Raw genomic sequence first — 19,764 nt, forward strand, 5'->3', positions numbered from 1 at the left:
CAAATATATACATATGTATATGTATATGTATATGTATTTCTTGGACCAGGTAATGCAGCCTTCACTCGGTTAAGAATTTAATGCAGTTTAAGAATTAATGCAGTAATCTGAAGTACTTAAAGAGGGAAACTTTATTATCCATAAACACTGACAGCCAAAAGGGTTGAGTGAGACCAGTGGTCAACCTACAGCTGAAGAATCGATAAGTAACTAGTGTTACAGCATCAGTAAGTTTAAGGCAGTGGGGTGTAATAGAAGTACACTTACATACTTTTGCATGTTAATTTCAGCAGTTAGATCAGTGCGTTCAGAACAGTCTCTGCTCTGCAAGCAGCCATTGTGGTACATAAGCGGTTTGCCTTTTGATCCTGAAAGTGAGTTCCTACCTGCAGTTTTCAGTTTAGCTATCCAGACTGAACCTGCGCACATCTTTGCACCCCACATCTCTGAGGGCAGCTTAAATGCCCCTCCTGACAATTTTCAGCTCAGAAAGCTGACCTTGGTAGGTACAGAACATCATATGCACTTTGCATATGCCTGTCTTTGCACTGTACGCCTCAAAGGCGTTTACACAAAATGAAGACAGTCAGCTAAGTTAAAAAACAACTGTAAGAAGAGCAGGTTAAATGCACGTGTGGGAAGGAAGCATGTTTTGCAAGCTCATTCTATATGAATGATGGTTTATCCTCATTTTGATTTCTACCAAAGCGTGGTTATTTATTTCTCTCAGCAGCGTGATTCCTTTCTTGTCTTAAATCCTTTGCGGGACTTCTGAAAGGGAAACGTTAGTGTTTATTTCCGATACAAAAGGCAACTATGAACTTGGCTTTAATGACTTTTTAGGAAAGTATATGATTTCCCTTAGTTACGTGGGCCTCTGTTCTCATCAGCATTGCAGTGACTCTTTGTGCAGTTCAACACAAGTACACCTTTCCTGTAAATGCTGGTGGATGACAGACTTAATGCTGAGAAGAAATCAGAATCTTAAGAGCTATGCCTATCTGGATTTCTTAGCTCTACAGGTTTTTTAATCCAAAATTGATGATGAATTTGCTTATTGAATTTTGAATCTTCTCTCGCTCCGATGTCGAGTAGATAGTGTGCCATACACAAGGATGGACAATACTCCTCAAAATGTGCTTTCTCTATTCCTCTGAGCCACACATTTTTTGGCTCTCCGATCTGTTACACAAGCTAAGATTCCCGTCTTTCAGCTTCGTTGTTTCTTACACAAATATTCCTTCTTGCAGATGCACCTTTCATGGCTGCCTTACAACAGGCAGTAGGGAAATCCTGCAATAAGCAGGCTTCTTGACATCTCCAGCTGCTTCTAAAAGGATGCACGCGTGCTTCGAGCTGCAAGGACAGTTTTTATCTGCCTTTATTCGTGATGGATTGCTCAAGCATACTCCTTGGTTCAGGTTTTTTTTAGCTAGAGGTGCCTAAAGATTGAAGCTCGTGTAGGAGTATGGTGCCATTTCTGAGAAGTACATTAAAGAAGGTTTTGAGTTAAGGTTTAACAGTGATTTTGCTGACTTCACTGATGCGTCTGTGCCACATGCTGCACATCTTAAGATATTCCTGCTGTACCTCATGATTGAAATCAGTTTAACCAGTACCACTGCCAGAATGCGCCAGTCCAAGCTGAGCCAAGCCAGAACGTCAGTGAGGGCAGCAACCCCACACCTCCTGTGTTCTGCACAGCTGGGCGAGGGCTGCGAGGAATCCCTGCGGTCCCCCTGCTTTGCCGTTGCTGAGCTGGGGTTGGATGGCTTGGCAGCGGGTTTTGTTCATTTGAACAAGCCGTTTCAATTAGCCATGGGGGAAAGAAGGCCTCGCCTACAGCCTGGTAAGCGACGAAAGCCGCGCGGAACGCAGCCATACCGCCTCCAGCCCGCCGCGCTGGGCGCCCGTTGCCGTCGCCGCGGCGAAGCCCACGGGCAGCGCGGATCCCGCCGCGGGCCGAGCGGCGATTGGCGCACTCGCCTGCCCGCCCCCTCCCTCCCTTCCTCCCGCGGAGCTCGTGCGGGTCGTGATTCGCGCCCGGATTGGGCAGGGCGGCCCCTGCCGGGCTCCGATTGGCCGGGGCGGAGCGGCGCGAGCACCTGCTCCTCAGCGCCCGCCGCCCTGCGCTCAGCCGGCGCGTGCGCGGCTAGAGATGCGCCGGCAGCCGGGGCCGCGTTAGTGGCGGCGGGGCGCGCAGGGGATCTCGCCGCCGGTAATCCGCCCGTAATCCGCCCGCCATCCGCCCGCCGCGGGGATGGGAAGCGCGGGGCGGCCGCCTCTCGCTCCGCGGGGGCCGGATGCCGCCGTGAGGCCGGCGCGCCGCGCGTCCCCTGTTTTATAACTGGGGCGGGGGGAGCGGCGGCCATGAGGGAAAGGCGGGCGGGGCTGCCGGGGCACCGGCCGTTATGGAGGGACAGCGCGGCCACGGCACCGCGTCGCTGGGAATGGTGGCGTCCGGGCGTCGTGTGGGCACAGCTGAGCCCCGTAGCTCCGTGGTTACGGGGGGGAGGGGGGCGCGGAGTCTGCCCGTGTCATTGCCGCGGGCGGTGACAGGAAAAGCCACGGTGCTGCCGGTGGGGCAGGAGCTGGGCGCAGACGTTGGCCGTAATGCCTGCCGGGGCGCTGGGCTGGGTGGGAAATGTGTGGCCCTCCTCCGCTGTAAGGTGTTGGTCGGCTGAGAGACCGTTCTGCTGTAGGGCTGCTTCGAGGGGAGTCATAACAATGCCGTTAGTTTGGTAGCACCTGTAAAATAGCGCCGTAAAAGCCGATAGAGGTCCTAATGCGTTGACTTGCCCTGCAGACATCAGACAGCTGAGGTGGGAAGGGCCCCTCCTCCCTGCCCTCAGTGGGAAACACGCACTCAGAACGTTTCTTCGTGCTGTTTTTTTCCCCGTTGCGCTGCTGTCTAGTCTGTGTCCCACAAGTAGCAGCTTATTACTTGAGATGTAACGTCGTGCTGCTGTTGCAGTACAGTTACTGTTCCCAAGGGCTTGCCTTACAGCAGTGCTGCTGGCTCACAGGTCTCTTCTGGTACATGGATGTGCTGTAGATACTCATGTTCCCATGGTGAAGAGTGACCAAGCTATGCAAAAACAGCTTAAACTTACAGGTGTGATTTTTGTAGATCTTTATTTGTTAATTAATCTTCAGAATCCGGTGAACTTCCTTATTATTTGTGTGCTATTTGAAGACCAGAAGCTATTAGGCTTAGTTTAAAGATTTTGCATGGTGACGTGGGTAGTTCTGAGGAAACTATGAAAAGACATAATGGTCGTGTTTGGGACAGGAGAGGAAAGCATCAAAGACAAAGAATGGCATAGAATAGTGTGGGGGTAAGGGGGAAGAATGGTAATATGATAATATCCCCACAACAATGCTTACAATTTAAACCTTTCAGTTCTTCAGGTGACCAGAATGCATTCGCAGTGGGACTGGCTGTGGTTGGGTCTCCTGGTAATTAGCTCAGTAACTGCAGAAATTGAAGATGGAGGAGTTCTGGGAGCGGACGTTGAAGTGGAGGACTTTGACGAAGTGTCTCAACAAGCTGATGTTGACAAAGAATCTTCCTTAGGGGTAAGGCTCTAGATGTCTTTAAAGCTTGTGTAATTTTAAGTTACGTAGTTATACTAAGAGACAAGTTGGTACACAAATGACTTCAAAAAGAGCAAGTTAACATATGGCTGCCAATTCAGTGGGTGTCAAATGCACCAGACTGAGTTTTTCAGTCATTATGAGTGATTTAATGACCCTGCTATGCTGAAGTGCAAAATTGGACCTCCTACCTGCCAGTGGATAGTCTTGAAGGTCTTGCTGGTCCTTCAGCCTAGGTATGGGGCCTTTCATCTGAAGCCCTCCTTGATAATACACCCTGTAGCCTTATGTGTCATTACTAGAGAAGCAAGCAGTTTTGTCTTATTGATAGTTTTAGATTAGTTCAGTTCCTTGCTCTTTTTTTCTAGTCAGTCTCTTAACGTACAGTCATGATTTCTTTCCAGAACATATTTCTGCATTTGTTAAGCTCTACTTGGTAATAGATTTGGGCGATATTCAGAGATTTCTTTTTCTTTTTTGACCACCATTTTGTTTTCAAAAATCTGGGGAAAGGTTTTTTTTTTCTGAATGTGAGTCTAAAACCAACCTAGCAGCCTCTTCTGCCATCATTAATGCAGTCCTAGGAACAAAGTGGATGGACTCTCCTGCCTTAAAAGCCCTTGCCCAGTGTCTTGATGCACTTGACGGCTATTGATCTCCACATCACACAGATACTTAGCAGAGAGGAAATTGCTCACTGGTAGAGGATATGTGCCCAAACCATAGAAATGAGGTGGGCCTGGGGGGATGCATGTTTTATTTAGTTAAATGCAGCAGTGATGTTCTGTCTGCATGGGCTGGTTTGGGATGTATAATTACAGAACCACAGGGGATCTCTGGAGATCATAGAGTCCCACTGCTACAGCAGGTTGCACAGAAAAGCATCCAGGTGGGTCTTGTCTGCCTCTAGAGAAGGAGACTCCATGAGCTCTGTGGACAGACTGGTGTAGGGCTCTGTCACCCTCAACATAAAGAATGTTTTTTTTCATATTTGTATGGGATTTCCTGTGTTCCTCTTGGTGTGTTGCCCATTGTCTCATCACTGGGTTACACTGGAGCCTGGCTCCATTCACTTGACTCTGGCACTTTAGCTATTTATAAGCACTGATAAGTATCTTAGAATATGGTAGTGTATTTCAATTGAAAAACTAGTTATGTTAGAGCACATATCTGTAAATGTCTTTTAGGTTGTGTACCGGACTCCAAAGCCAACTGGAGATGTTTATTTTGCAGAAACCTTTGATGGAGTATTGACTGGGTAAGCTGCACCTTCGAATTCTGAACTTGGAATTTCAGCAAGTTAACTTACAGTATCAGTACTTACTTCCTATTCATTTTCCTCCCAGAAATTTCTCAGTAGAAATGTCTTTAGTAGGAGCTGCTACGATCAGCTGTTACTGTTAGAGTACTTTGAGTACTTTGCTTTATGATGAAAGGCTTGATAGTGTTGGAGGAAAGTGTTTGGTTTTTAAAGACAAAATGTGTTATTGGTATACCTCAATTAGAAAATGCAAAAACTTAAATGCTGAAATGCCATTTATTTCAATCCTGATCTCTGAGAATATTGTTTTCCCACTACATCTAACATTTGAAGCTTTAGAATACAATTTTTTGCCTTTTTGCTTGGGCTGTACATAATAAACATAGAAGTAACATGTTAAACGATGCTAAGGGCTACTGCTGGATTGTATTCCTTGCTAGGAGCAATGAAACTACTGCAATTTTTGTACTGTCAGAGCGTATGAAACTACAGTACGAAAAAGTAATCAGCATGTTGCCCTTATTTCCTCAAGATAGAAGAAAAATGGGAGAAATTAGGGGAAATGGTTTTGAATTGAGATGGGGAGGTTTAGGTTAGATATTAGGAGGATGCTTTTCAGTCAAAGGGTGGTGATGCACTGGAGCAGGTTGCCCAAGGAGGCTGTGGATGCTCCATCCCTGGAGGCATTCAAGGCCAGGCAGCCTGGTCTAGTGTTTGGTGACCTTGAAGGTAGTGAGAGGGTTTGAAACTACATGATCTTTGAAGTCCTTTTCAACCCCGGCCTTCCTATGATTCTATGAAATTGCATCAGAATAGAGTAGCTCTTTGTAGACCAGGCCTTGAAAGTCATTGCATGACTTGTAGAGATGTCTTATTTTGGCATTGTTACTCACATGTTTTTTGACGTTATATGCCTCTAGTCTTAAATTCTGTCAGCATCAGCTCACAGCTAAAACCCAAGTTTATTTGGAGTAAATGTTTCTTTCAAGTCATAATTATACATTCATTTAGATTCTTTGGAAGTGTCTAAAAATGAGTGTTGTATTAAACTTGTGACTTTCCTGTTCCCATTCTTTAAATTACACCAAGTTCCACGATGCTGACCATTGAAATCCATGTTACAATTTCTCTTGGTAGAAGCTCAGTCTGTTTGTCCTGTGCTTGTTAAATAGTACAACTTTGCATATATAGTTAAGTGACTTGTATGCTTCTTGTTTTAGCTGGGTGTTGTCTGAAGCCAAGAAAGAAGACACAGATGACAACATTGCTAAATATGATGGTTAGTGCTTTAATATTTACTTTCACTGCATGTTTGATCTGTTGCTTTGTGTGAAATACCTCCCCTTCATGCTGTATACCTCTTATGCTGTACTTGCAAACCTACTTGAAAGCAGAAGCTTGTTATTTCTTGTTATTGTAACTTCTGGCTCTATTCCTTTCAGGTTTTTTTTTTCTTTAAGCTTTCTTTTCTTCTTGTTGTCTGAGCCAAAATACTGGGTTAGATAGATCTTAGATCTTCTGACCTGGAGATGTTGTTATTTTATTGTCTTTACTGTGAATTAGAATTCTAGTGGTTTCTAATTGCTGAGAAGTACTGGTTGAAATGCTGTATTGGTGATCTGATAGCAAGATGTGAGCGTCAAATGTGTGCCATGAACATGTATTTTTGTATTGTAGTGCTGCAGAGCAGTTAAAGCTTGGGGAAGTATAGGATGATCCTGTATAATCACTTCTATCCAAAGAAGAATTATCAGTGCTCTATTGGGTGGTTGTTATTAAACTTCTCTAACTTTGACATCAAATGTCAAGACTTCTTCCCTACTTTGGCCATTAGTTTTATATGCTGTGAACTCTTCTCTTTGCCACAAGGCTATGATGTCTCCTATCAACATACTTTTTTGGTTTCCCGGAGATTGTACAGTTGTTGTTTGTTTCTTTCTTTCTTTTAGGAAGATGGGAAGTAGAAGAGCTGAAAGAAAACACAATACCTGGAGACAAAGGATTAGTGTTGAAATCGGCTGCAAAGCATCATGCAATATCAGCTATGCTAACAAAGGCATTTATTTTTGATAAAAAACCATTGATTGTTCAGTAAGTATTCCCTCAGATTCTGTGCTTGATAACTACTGTGCTTCAAGTCTTTAAGTCGATCAAGTCATATAAATCCTTTCGCATATCACTGACTGACATAGCCAGAGCTGTAAGTACAGATGATAATTAGCAAGTAAAATTGTAGTTCAAGTGTAAGAAGTTATATTCAAACTCTAGAAATGTCTTGGAGATAAGTTTTATAAAATACTTTAATTTTCAGTTTTAAATGAAAAAGATTTAACTCTTGATTTGAGTACACTGCTTTTACACTTGCAGAGTATTTTTGTGTAACTCAGCTATAACAATTTGGATCCCTCTAGCTAAATTCAGTGTGCTGTATTGGCAGTTTCAAAGAGAGAACCAAATTCCTAGAACTCTTGCTGCCTCTCTTTCTGGTTTCTGCCACACTTTCATAGAATGACAGGAAGGCCTGGGTTGGAAGGGACCCGGGTGACCATCAGATTCCAACCCCCTGCCACAGGCAGGGCCATCAACCTCCAGTTCAACACAAGTTTGAAACTTTTCTATATTATAGACTATAGAAACTAAACTATATATATAGACTATAGAAACTATAGCAATCGCTACTGTGACTTTTTTTTTGGCTGAGGTTGCTAATGTATCTCTTTGTGTGACAACTAAAAACCTTATAGTCACAACGGGATATTTTGACAGTAGCACCTAATAAAGAAAATCAAGTGACTCATACATGATTTTAATGTGTTCGTAATTAAAACTGCAGATATGAAGTTTATTTACGTTTGTCTGATATGAAGAATGTGTCTTTTAATTTGCTCTTTGCCTAGATACGAAGTGAATTTTCAAGGAGGCATTGACTGTGGTGGTGCGTATATTAAACTTCTCTCCAGTACGGATGACTTGGATCTGGTAATGCCCCTTTATTGCTATCGACTGTTCATTTGAGGAATGAGCATATTTAAAGATAAATAAATGAACATACAGACCCATCTCAGACAATACGTCTGCCATAGAATATATCTCACAGGAAGATAACTTGCAGAAATCAAGTGGTCTTCCTTCAAGTGGTTGCTTAAAAACGTAGCTTGGTACTGTGCATTCCAAATAGATACTTTATATAGTTAAAGGGGGAAAAATAAAATAAAATTAAATTAAATTAAAAAAAAATTAAAAAAAAAAAACTGAAATTTTGGACCAACTGAATGCAGGATGCTCTGAAGAAAACAAGGTGGTATTTTAAGAATTGCTTATTATTACTTGTGATGGAACAAGAAAGCAGTGCTAAAACACTGGATAATAATACCTCGTTTTTCATCTTTATTGAAGTATAAATGGCTGTGAAGAACAAAAACTGTTTCCCTTCCATCTTTTAGTGTAATGTATACAGAAGAGTATGTGTGGCTGTTTTGATTTGTGGTAGGCATTTCAACTTAATGTAAGGGTAAGGACTTAGTAAGCCCGTTCATCTTGTCTGAGGAGGCTTCAGTGATCTCTGTAGTCAGGCTGTTTCAGCAACTCATAACATCAGTTCAATTCTTTTCATGATTTACCCTGCCAGTTTTCAGTGTTAGAATTGAGGCCACATCAAACACCTCTTGGAAAAAGGTAACCGTGTTGTATATTTGCCACAATAGCTTGGAAAAGTAGCACTCCAAACGACTTGATAAAATGTACAGTTTGACACGTGCTTAACTTTTTTATTTCTACAGGAATTCTTTTTTGACAAAACGCCTTATACTATTATGTTTGGACCAGATAAATGTGGTGAAGATTATAAACTACACTTTATCATCAGGCATAAGAATCCTAAAACTGGAGAATATGATGAAAAACATGCAAAACGTCCCGATGTAGACCTAAAGAAGTTCTATTTGGACAAGAAGACACATCTATACACTCTTGGTATTGTTTAGTTTTTACAAGTTTAAACTTATTTTTTTTAATCTCTTATAATTTATCTCTATTGAAGCTTCATGCTTTACTCTTTATGTTATTGTTAATTCTGGAGCTGGTTGCTTAATGATTTGGCCTTAAGTTATTTAGTGACCGAACTTAATCGCACCACAAGTGCGTTTGAAGCAATGCTGCTTAATGTTCAATTACAGGAAAAAGCATCCGAGCTTTGGCCAGCCTTTAACCTGAAGAACTGATTTAATACTTTGTAAATATACTATGATTAAAACATTTATTAAGAATAAGCCCAATCTTATAGAAAGCATCACAGTTTACAGTAGGTCAATGAGCTCTCCTACAGCTCTCCTCCAAAGTTGGGTTGTCACTGATGCCTGTATCTGCAGAGCTGTGTGTGAACAGATATGTTCCTGCTTTCACTGAAGATGAGTTTGGGCTGGTTTTAGTCTGTGTGGCAAATATCCTTCCCAAATTCTGTTCTCGTGATAAAGGAGTGTATATACAGTAGTGTATATGTTACCGTGTTTGAGCTGTTCATAATAATTGAGATAACTGAGATAATAATTAAAGGTACTTCAACTCAAAATGTCATTAATTCTGCAACAAATGGTCAGCAAGACCTCCATACAGGTTTATGACTCCTAATGATTTTCGTGATGGAAAACATAAGTTGAAAAATCAGTTATTGTATCTAAAATAGTGGGAGGAGGGGCTGGTTTGTGCATTTGTTGATGTTTTAATAAAATTATGAAATGTCTGCAAGATGTTAATTAGGTAGTACCACACTGCTGGCATAGCAGCGTTTACTTCAGGTTTTATCATGTATCTTCATAAAAGATACTGGAAGATTATTTACTCCAAATAACCAAATCTTGGTTGTGTTGAATGGGTGTTTAAATATGCTTGTTAAGCCCTAGAATGTATTCATTGGCTATTAGAAGTGGATTTCACTTCTCAACTATATTGGAGTCTGATGCTGCTCGATTCTGTCACCCTTGCTTATTAGGTACTTCCACTTGCTAAAATATTTTAAAAAACTTGAAAATAATGTTCTGTATTCACAGTCTGACAGCTGAGAAAGATGCTGTCAGCGAATGGAGTCTGAAAGAATATATTGCTTGTATGATCTTCCAGCTGTGGTATTTTCATGCTTTCAAGGGTGGAATTATAATCTGGTAGCTGAGATGGAAGCTTTTGGAGGCAAAGGTTTGTCTTTGGTGCAGGGAGGAGGAAGGCAAAGCAGCAGAATTTTGGCCAAGTGGTAGATTTTGTGTGGTTTTATTTTCTTGACAAATCTGTTGGATGCGTTTGGATTCAAGAGGTTTCATTTTTCTAGGTTGTGAAGTCCACACAGTGATGACTTGACTGTTGTGCCCAGGTCTAGTACCTGAATGTTTCTTGTTCTACCAGCGAGGTTCTGTTGGCTGTTAGTTGACTAAGTCTAAGCATATCATATACATGGCTTTGGCTAGAGCTAAATTAGTTTGTGAAATGAACGCTTCCTTATTCTTTAATATAAATTCCTTCAATGTAGTGCTGAAACCAGATGATACGTTTGAAATGCTGATCGACCAATCAGTCATCAGTAAGGGAAGTCTTCTTGAGGATATGATTCCTCCAGTAAACCCTCCCAAAGAAATAGATGATCCTGCTGATAAGAAGCCTGACGATTGGGATGAGAGACAAAAAATACCTGATCCCAATGCTGTCAAACCGGATGACTGGTAAGGAAAAAGCTTCATCTGTAGAAAACATTTTGCGTGCAGGTTGTTGCTTTGTTTGCCTGGCTTTATTTTGTTGTTTTTCTTGCTCTCAACAGTTGGGATTTGTTTTACAAATACTAACGGTTGAAAAAAAAATGTAACTGAAGTGGATGTGTGAGGATCTGGTCATCTTTTAAGGAAAGAAGTAAAATCTTGACTTCTGCTGATTTGAACTTTCTATTGATGCAATTTGTAGCTAAGATCACCTTAGTTGAAGGATTAGGAAGGGTGTTTTTCCACTATTAGTAGAGTCATAGAATGGATTGGGTTGGAAGGGATGGAAAGACCGTCTAGTTCCAGCGCCCCTGCTGTGGGCAGGGTTACCACTGCTAGATCAGGTGTTGTACATATACTTCCTTCTTCCTGAAGTACTGTTCATATAGCAGCTTAAACAAAGGAAACATTTTAAGGGGAGACCTGATTGACACACCTGCCAGTCCATGACAGCTATTTCTGGGCCAGCAAGTACCTTGAAATCTTGTAAACATAGTTTAAATGTTTATAAATGGAGAAGTAGGTGCTTAATTCTCATTATAAGCATATCTAACTCTGTTGTGCCCTTGAATATTATCCCCTCCATACCAGTTACAGTCCTCTGAACAGAATGTTCGTTCAGAGTCGAGCTGATGTATTTCCTAACAGTAGTCTGTAATTGAAGGGATGAAGATGAGCCTTCCAAAATAGAAGATCTTGATGCTGTTAAGCCTGAAGGATGGCTTGATTATGAACCACAGTATGTTCCGGACCCCAGTGCAAAAAAGCCAAATGACTGGTAAGAACTTAAAACACGTGGATCTGTTCATGTGCTTTGCAGCTAAGTCCACTTGTTCTCTGGCAAACTGAGTAAATTAGAATTTATCCCAGTCTCGCTGTCTCTGCCATATTAAGTTGGAACATAACAAGTATGGCCAAATATTTGTTGATTTGTGAGGCTACCTTTAGAGAAAAATGCAAATGTCAATAATTGCCTTGTATTTTGAAGAGCTTGAACAGTATGGAGCTATTTGAAAGAATTTACCACGGGGATAAGCAGCAAAGCAGTTGAAGCTGATGCTTGAAGTCATGTAGTAGTCCTAAAGCATGTTATGTGGAAATGATGCAAGCTGCCTGCAGACGTAGGAGTATGATTACATTTAACCATGCTCTAATAGTTATGAATGTGTGGCCTTAAAGCATTCAGTACTCTGGAAAATGTACATTGCAGTTAGATCAGCCCACTGAACTTTAACCAAATTCTGAGGTTGTTACAGCAAAATGCATATGGATCCCGAGTTATACTGAATGTTAGTGTTCTGATCAGACCAACCTGCAATTGGTTATTTGTGCCTTTCTTTCTGTAGGGATGAAGAAATGGATGGGGAGTGGGAAGCTCCTCAGGTCCCCAATCCAAAGTGTGCAACTGCACCTGGTTGTGGACTGTGGGTGCGTCCCATGAAGAACAACCCCAAGTATAAAGGAAAATGGAAAGCACCCATGATAGTTAATCCTAATTATCAGGTACTAGCAATTTTGTAGGTTATTATTTAAGAGATGTGGAGCTCAACCAAGCAGAAAAGTAAAATTAGTTCATATGTCTGGCCCCTCATACTGAACCTGATACAGTCACTTACTGCTGTAACCCAATATGGAAGAAAAAGGTTTGAAATTAAGAGAAATCCGTCTGTCCTAAGCCAGAAATCTGAGGCCTATCTGCCAAAATTCTATAGGTTATTTCTAGGTCTGTTTTCCTGAAGTTCAGAGGGTTCCCCTTTGCTTTTTGAATCATGTAGTTGAAATAATCAGAAAGTCTTAATTGCATTAAAATGTATTTTCCTGTTTTGTTGTGAGTGGTTTTTTTGTGTGTTTATTTTTGTGGTATAGATAATGTTATTACATGTTTTTCTTTCCCCATAAAAGGGAATCTGGAGTCCTCGGAAAATACCTAACCCAGACTATTTTGAAGATCCTCACCCATTTGAGATGACACCTATCAGTGCTATTGGTTTAGAACTCTGGTCTATGACATCTGATATCTACTTTGATAACTTCATAATATGTTCAGAAAAAGAAGTAGCTGATCGTTGGGCAGCGGATGGTTGGGGCTTGAAGAAATTAGTAGCAAGTGCTAATGAGGTATCAATTTTATTATATTCTTGGTAACCAGAAGTAGCAAGGAAGGAGTTGTGTTAGAATAATTTTCTGTAATATAATTATTCTGTGACTGATAATCTTACAGAATAGCTATAGTGGACTGAAATTAAAAGGGTACAACATTTTACTTAAGTATCTTACAAGAAATGTAGCAAGATTTCATTGTAGTTGATACGTCTTCTGCTATTAATGGTGGTACTACAATTCAGTACCTGTCAGCAGATGGAAGCTGAGCTATTTGCACCCAGACTTCTTTATATACTTAAAACTTGTCACTTTTGACTAACTTCTTATGTGCTTTAGATGTGCTCTCCTATCATAAAAAGTGGTTAATAGTCATGTATTTTTGTGTTTAATAAATCTAGGTCTCTGTCTGCTTGGATCTTATATTATACAACTCTGTCAATAACATGTGTGTGTTTATGGAGCTGCATCTGTTCTTCTGTTTGTGTGTATACATACATGTTTTGTTTACTGCAGTTGGCCAGTCACCAGTTTTTCTAGATCTCTTTCCTGTGTCACGGCATGAATTTGTCCTAATAGATGGGAACATGAGCCCCTCTAGTGGCTGCCTTTACTGACTGCAGTTGAGAGGGAGTACTTCAGTCGGAATGAACCATTCAAAGATTATTGAGAGCGTGGCTACTTCTTCAGGGCCATACAGGATTTTAAGTGGCAGTGTTGAAATTCTCTTGAATACTGATAGGCATATGGCATCGTTTTTTGTTTTTTTTAGGAAGCCTGTTCCACTTTCATGAGTGGTTTGTTCTAACAGCCCTGTATTTACTTTGGGGGACAAAGGCAGACTGTGGGTATATGAAAGAAATGATGGATTGGATGTGTAAGTATAGTCAGTCTCTGGCAGGTGCTGTTTCTTGCAGGAAGGATGAGAAAGTAGCAACAGACTGTCTGTGCAATTTAGGAAAAGCCCCCTTGTTTCACAGTCTTGCACATTTCAAATATTTGTTTCTATGTCTGGAGATACGTCTGTATCTGTGCATACAATAGCAAAAGGTAATTCTGAAGTCCCTTCACTCTGCTGCCCCTGTAGCTTTCTACCTTGATTGCTGATGTCCCCTTTCCAGAGCCTAACTGAACCAAGACTTGCCTACCTCCTACTACTCCATAAGCCAGAACTGGGCTGGAAGGCAGCTGACTGTCTGATTAATTGGCTGTTGGAGGAAGCAAAGTGGCAGCACAGAGAGAGCAAGAGTTGCTCTTCAGGTGGCTGGCTGTTCCTCTGAGGCTCTTGATGCTTTGGGAGCTATTGGTTGAGTTGGCACAGCATGAGGAAAGAGCAAAAAAGCTGGGGAGAGTGGAAAGCGTGAGGTTGCTCAAACTTGAAGGATTTCTTTGCGCGATGTGAATATTAAAATATATACATTTTATAAGCTTATCAAAGTGTTGAGAGGGATATAAATGCAATTTTATTTTATTTTATTTTTTTTAACATAGCCTGGAATGTTTAGTCAACTGGTGACTGCTGCAGAAGACCATCCATGGCTCTGGGTTCTCTATATCTTGACTTTAGCTCTGCCTGTTGGTCTAGGTGTGTTGTTCTGCTGGCCAGCAAAGGTTAGAGAAATTTTTAATGCATTTTTCTTCTTCTGTCTTTCTTAATACTTCATTTAAAACTCCTAGTATTTGCACAACAGTATGCTCTCTTATTGTGCCATTGATATTAGTTAGCTCCTAGTGAATGTTGTGTTTAATTCTTAATCTGAGTTTAAATAAATTGATTTCTAATTTGTTTTAGAAAACAGATGAAGATTTCGACTTAAAAAAACCAGATATGTCTACGTCATTTACAAAGGGAGAAGTAAAACAAAGAAGAGAAGAGTTAGAAGATGATGAAATAGATTTGGAAGAAGAAAAAGAAAATGAAGATATTGGTGAAGATGGTAAGATGAGTAAGTCACTTCCTAGTTGGATAAATGTAAAAGCATGGAAAAAACTAAGTCATGGATTGTATTGCAATAACTGCAGCCAGTTATCTTAGAGTATGCAAAATCTGCCTTGCTCTCAGCCTTCTTTATCTTTTTAGCAATTAGCGTGCCACAGTGAGTGTGTTTTGATAAACACAAGGAAAAAGCAGTGTTCCGTTCACTATTTCCTCACTTTCAGTAAATTAAGTCTTATGCATCCTTGTTCACAAACATATTTTCTCTCTACTAAATATCTCATCTATTGAACACTTTCTGGGTAGTTCAATTATCTGTACCCTCTAATGGTTACAATCATGTTGTCTTTAAAATGTGTCTGGAATAGCTCTAAGTTTTTAACATAACTCTTTACTTATATATCTGTGGGAGCATTGTACCCTGAACTACTCAAACCCACTGGTTTTAGTATCTGTTGAGGATGTCTGAAAATACACTGGATTTGTGGATGCAGAAATCAGTTGCTTGTTTGATACCGTTTTCTAGGAATGCAGTGCCAGCCCACAGAGAGATGCTCTGCTGTTCCAAGGGAGAAACAAATGATCAGTAGGTTAAGGTGCACTTTGGCATTCGAGGATTAACATAATCATCTTGCATTAATTTATCAAACACAAGTGGAACTACTCAGCTATGGCTTTGATGCTGTGATAGCATTTCCTTCAGCCTACAAGTAAAAAGAGAATCATGTAACTCACAGTGCATTATTTTGACTCCTCTGAGAAAATCCTTAGCTGCATACTGCAGGATTCTGTCTCTTATTTCTTGTAAGAGCAAAGCAAGTGTCAAATGACTGGCTTCAAAAGTTAGAAACTAAGCAGACATTAATGCTAGTTTTGTTTTTTTGTTTTTGTTAGTAATGACATCTTCTTGTATTGCTAACCAGAACTTTATCATTTTTGTCTGTCTCTGTACTACCAGCTATGAGAGTTGATGGCTTTTGGGTGTATGAATTAACATTTAACTTTTCATCAGTGTTCCCATGCATAGAGTACTTGGGCATAATACTTTGCTACACCAAACTTAATTCATCTGCCTTCCTTTTTCTTCTTCACTAGCTGTTCAGGTATTTCAAGATTAGGCTCCATTTTATACCTTTACTTCTGATTACTAAACTAAACACAGAGCAAAATAAACGTAGGTGGCTTTCTAAGCTTTCCAAGTTATGAAGAAGCTAACTATGACTCTAAGATTTTCAAGTACATTCCAGGCTTCAAAGATGAAAAAATTACACTTAGCTGTCTCATGACTGAGTTTTTCTTTCTTCAAAAAGAGTTGCTTTTGCTTCCCTTGGCCTTCCTGCTACCTTTTACACTTGCAGGTTGAAATCCTACCTCTCTTTGCATCTATCTTTTGCCTCTTCATATTAAAATCATAGATTGTCTTCTGTTTTTGTATGATTCTGCTACAGAGAGAACTGTAGGAGACGAGAGTTTATAGAGGGTACAGATAAGATGGGAAGGGAGCGTCTTACTTCAGGTAATGGAAAAGGAAATAGCTTGGGCTAGGACTTGAAAATGATCTCTCTTCTCTTTTTTAGTCTATCTCATTGCTAGTGGTAGAACTTTAAGTAGGTAGCTGTCAGGTATGTATGTGAGTTGTCTGTACGATTTCTTAACATGGTATTTGTAGTCATCAATGTTCTCTACTAATCTTTTCCTTCAGATCCTAATCATTTCTGCAATTCCTTTGTAGTCATTATCTACTTTGTTTTCTGGAGTTGAAGGTAACTGGTTTTTGAACTGTGAAGCACTGGATGACTTCAGAGTCACATTTGATTGTGGGAAGTTCAAAAGTGTGGCACAATGGCAAGTTTCAGAAACACTTGTAGATTTCATTGGTTCCAGTGAGCAGGAATTGCTGACATCTTGAATGGCACCGGCTTGGGACTTAGATTACTTGATAGAATTCTGAGCAAAGGTTTTGTACATTTTTGCCATGCTTTTCTCATGAGGGTTTATTTTTAGAACAAATCTTTTGTCTATATTTCTCTTAAACTGTAACCTCCAGCTTTGTGGTCGTAGTTCTCCTTTTGCTAACGGTGATTGAGACAGATTAGTGTAGATACGTATGAGGTATGGATATAGTTGGGAAAACTCTTAGACTTCAACCACTGGTGCTGAATTGCTTGGCTCAGTTTATCGGTATATTGTGGACAAAGGTTTTTGGTGTCTATGCTTTTGTTTGGGCATTACTGAGCTATAAACTGTTAACTTCATTTTTTTTTATGGTGAAGCAGTGGCTATGAGCTCAGGCATCACATGGCAGGAGTAGAATTGAGCGATGTTTGGGGTAGTTATGAACAGCTGTCCACTTATTTCCTTTTTGTCAGATGCGGATGTCATTTCTTGTTTATTCTTTGATAGAAATCTTTGCAATAGATAATCAGTTCCTGGAAATCTCACATCAGCATCGCAGTTTGAAGTAAAAGACTTGTCGTGTTTAAGTGACTTTTTTTTTAATGCGTCATGGTGGGATTGCTGGGTCTGAATTCTTATATTGAATATAGATACCTAAAATGCAGGCATGGGAGTGCAAGCTTTTAAGTTCTGAGGCCCAAAGTGGAAACTGAAACAGTTTGGGAGCGTGGTTTCCTTCACAGAATGTGTGGAATAGAGAGAGATACCCCAGAAGGGTAACCTGTCTGATGATCAGAGAGTAGCCTAAGAGTACTTATGCATTCACTGCTCTCTTTATTTTAGTACAGTAATGCACTAAACTACAGTAAACTACAGCTTCACTGAGAAGGTAGAAGGCTCTGCTTTGTTTACCTTATGAACTGCTTGTTTACAATAATACATTCTGGAACTGAAATTGGCTAGGAAAATCGTAACGTGTGTGTAACTGTAGTGTATTTCTAATGTAGTTCTGTTTACAAAGTAAAAACTGATTTCTCCTGCAGAAGATGAGATTAAATATGGGGAAGATGTTGATGATGAAGAAAACGAAGATGCAGATGGAAGTCAAGAAGAAGGCGATAAGTCAGATAAATCTGGCTCAGAAGATGAGGTGAGTTTCCTACATGGAACTGTGCCTTGTATGAGTTCACATTGCTTTTACAGAAATTCTTCACTAATTACCCCTCTCTCGATTCTTCTTTTTGCAAGAAGCTTGCTCTTCTTGTGCGTTTGCCTAGGAATGCAGCGTCTGATGAACCCATTAACCTTTTCTTTGTGAAAGTAGTAAGAGGAGCCAAACCTATGACTGATATTGTGTAATGGAATATGGAGAGGTTATGTCTTGCACTTACCTAGGTATTTTCAGGGTGCCCGAGTTTCTACCACCACTTAGCTAGTGACCTACTTTGGAGATTGCATGCATGCCGTGTCCTCAGTTCGGCAGTGCCACCTTCTGGGAACTGCACCTTCTGAATCAGGTGCTTCCATTAGGAGATGTGGGAAAGTGAAAAACAAGGCGTTGCCTGGGAATGGAGCCTCAGTAAGCCAAGTGCTTCTCCAGTGAGGAGAACAGACGTCTGATTTAACAGGCTGTTCTGTTTGTAGCTCTCCAAGACAGAAAGTAACAATGTTTTAAATACTTCTTGCTTAAGAAGTGGAAATGAAAATTAGCATAATATACACTTGAAGGAATTTGCTAAATTAATTAAAAGGCGTTGCTTAAAAACTAGTGAGTACGTGGGGAATGAACAAATTTCTGATGTCAGTTTAGATGCTCTGTCCTTCTGAATTCAGAAGATAAAGCCTTTTGCTCACTTGATCATATTATCATAGAACGGCCTTCTGTAGAATGAAAGGGGACCTTAAAGATCATCAAGCTACCGCCTCCATTTCTAACACTAGACCAGGCTGCTCAGGGCCCCATGCAACCTGGCCTTGAACACCTCCAGGGACAGGGCATCCACAACCTCTGTTGGCAGCCTGTTTCAGCACCTCACCACTCTCTTAGTAAAGAACTTCCCCCTGATGTCCAACCTAAATCTTCCCTCCCTCAATTTAAAACCTTTTCCCCTTCTAAAATCATGTTTATACATTACCATGTTTATCACTAGTGTGATATTGCAGGGAAAAAAATCTATTCATTAAGTGTTGTATTGAGCGATAATATGATCTGGGGGAGGGAAGAATAGATAACAAGTTTGAAGAATGAAACGCACGTTGCTCAATAATGTTAATGCTGATTTTCGTTTTTTTCCTTCAGATGACAGGAGCTGATGAAACTGCAAGCTCTGGGGATGGTCCACCGAAGTCAGTGCGCAAAAGAAGAGTACAAAAGGACTGAGTTCTTTGCAGCTAGTATTTCTAGCTCTAATCAATAGTAACGTGACATGCCACTGCAAGGGGCTTGACAGCATGCAGGTTCCTGAGATGCGAAGGGAAAAATGGGACTTGTTGCTACTTAACCTCTCTTAATTCCCTAACCTCTTTTAACCTTCCCAAGCTTCCTTGATGCCCTTTTTTCTGGGAGGAAATTCTCTCTGCGAGGAGTTACGTAGCGTTTCACATTTAGAATAAAAGTGAAAGTGCAAGTTGGCCAACGGATTTTTAAAAGCAGATTCTTAAGATTTGAAGATTCTTAGAAATCAATATTAGAGATGAGAAATTTTACTCTAAATATTTTTAAGAACATGGATAAATATTTTTGCAGCTCTAGCACAGCGTTCAATGTTCAGACATTTGAGCTCAAAGAGCTGCAGTACAGATGAAGCATCTACAGTTCATGCTGAGAGAGAAGGTATTTTTTCTGTGCAGAGCTAAATGCAATAATTGGTTTTGTATGATCATTTAGTGCTAGCAACGTTCTTTTTCTTGTAAATTATTTATTTTAGTTGATGCTGTTACAGAGTTGTCACCTGTTCACTTTAAACATTGGTTATAGTCATTTATTTTTAAGAGAGAGTTGAAAATTGAATAATCCGAGAACAAGTGGTTAATTGATGCGACTTATTTTGCTTTTCATTGCAGGTATCAAACCTACAGAAGTGATATATAGATTCTTTTCAATCTTTTATAGCTCTCATGTTTCAAGCCAGAACGACATAGATTTTGTTTATAGGACATTTGCTGAGTGTACATTGTGTATTAAAAATATTGAATAATTCTTGTTTAACGTGAAATTTATTAATATAGTAAGAATT

The 19,764-nt window shown here is 40.3% G+C and overlaps 1 protein-coding gene across 4 annotated transcripts; it reads left to right on the forward strand.

Annotated features, from left to right (window-relative positions):
- The first annotated feature begins 2,088 nt into the window (after positions 1–2,088).
- Positions 2,089–19,731, forward strand: CLGN (calmegin). 4 transcript variants are annotated; one of them, XM_072335235.1, is made up of 16 exons: positions 2,137–2,218; positions 3,027–3,115; positions 3,404–3,579; positions 4,785–4,855; positions 6,079–6,137; positions 6,808–6,949; positions 7,756–7,837; positions 8,638–8,830; positions 10,374–10,563; positions 11,261–11,374; positions 11,943–12,099; positions 12,499–12,714; positions 14,188–14,307; positions 14,489–14,633; positions 17,572–17,678; positions 18,828–19,731. In XM_072335235.1, the coding sequence occupies exons 2-16, from the start codon at positions 3,070–3,072 to the stop codon at positions 18,906–18,908; spliced, it is 1,899 nt and encodes a 632-aa protein (XP_072191336.1). In that variant the 5' UTR covers positions 2,137–2,218; positions 3,027–3,069; the 3' UTR covers positions 18,909–19,731. The 4 variants fall into 4 exon arrangements, with proteins under 4 accessions (XP_072191337.1, XP_072191339.1, XP_072191336.1 ...); XM_072335234.1 differs by having other exon boundaries at positions 2,145–2,218; positions 14,489–14,642; XM_072335236.1 differs by lacking the exon at positions 3,027–3,115 and having other exon boundaries at positions 2,089–2,218; positions 14,489–14,642.
- The last annotated feature ends 33 nt before the right edge of the window (positions 19,732–19,764 follow it).

Source organism: Excalfactoria chinensis, chromosome 4, assembly GCF_039878825.1.
Source record: "Excalfactoria chinensis isolate bCotChi1 chromosome 4, bCotChi1.hap2, whole genome shotgun sequence".
NCBI classification, from domain to species: Eukaryota; Metazoa; Chordata; class Aves; order Galliformes; family Phasianidae; genus Excalfactoria; species Excalfactoria chinensis.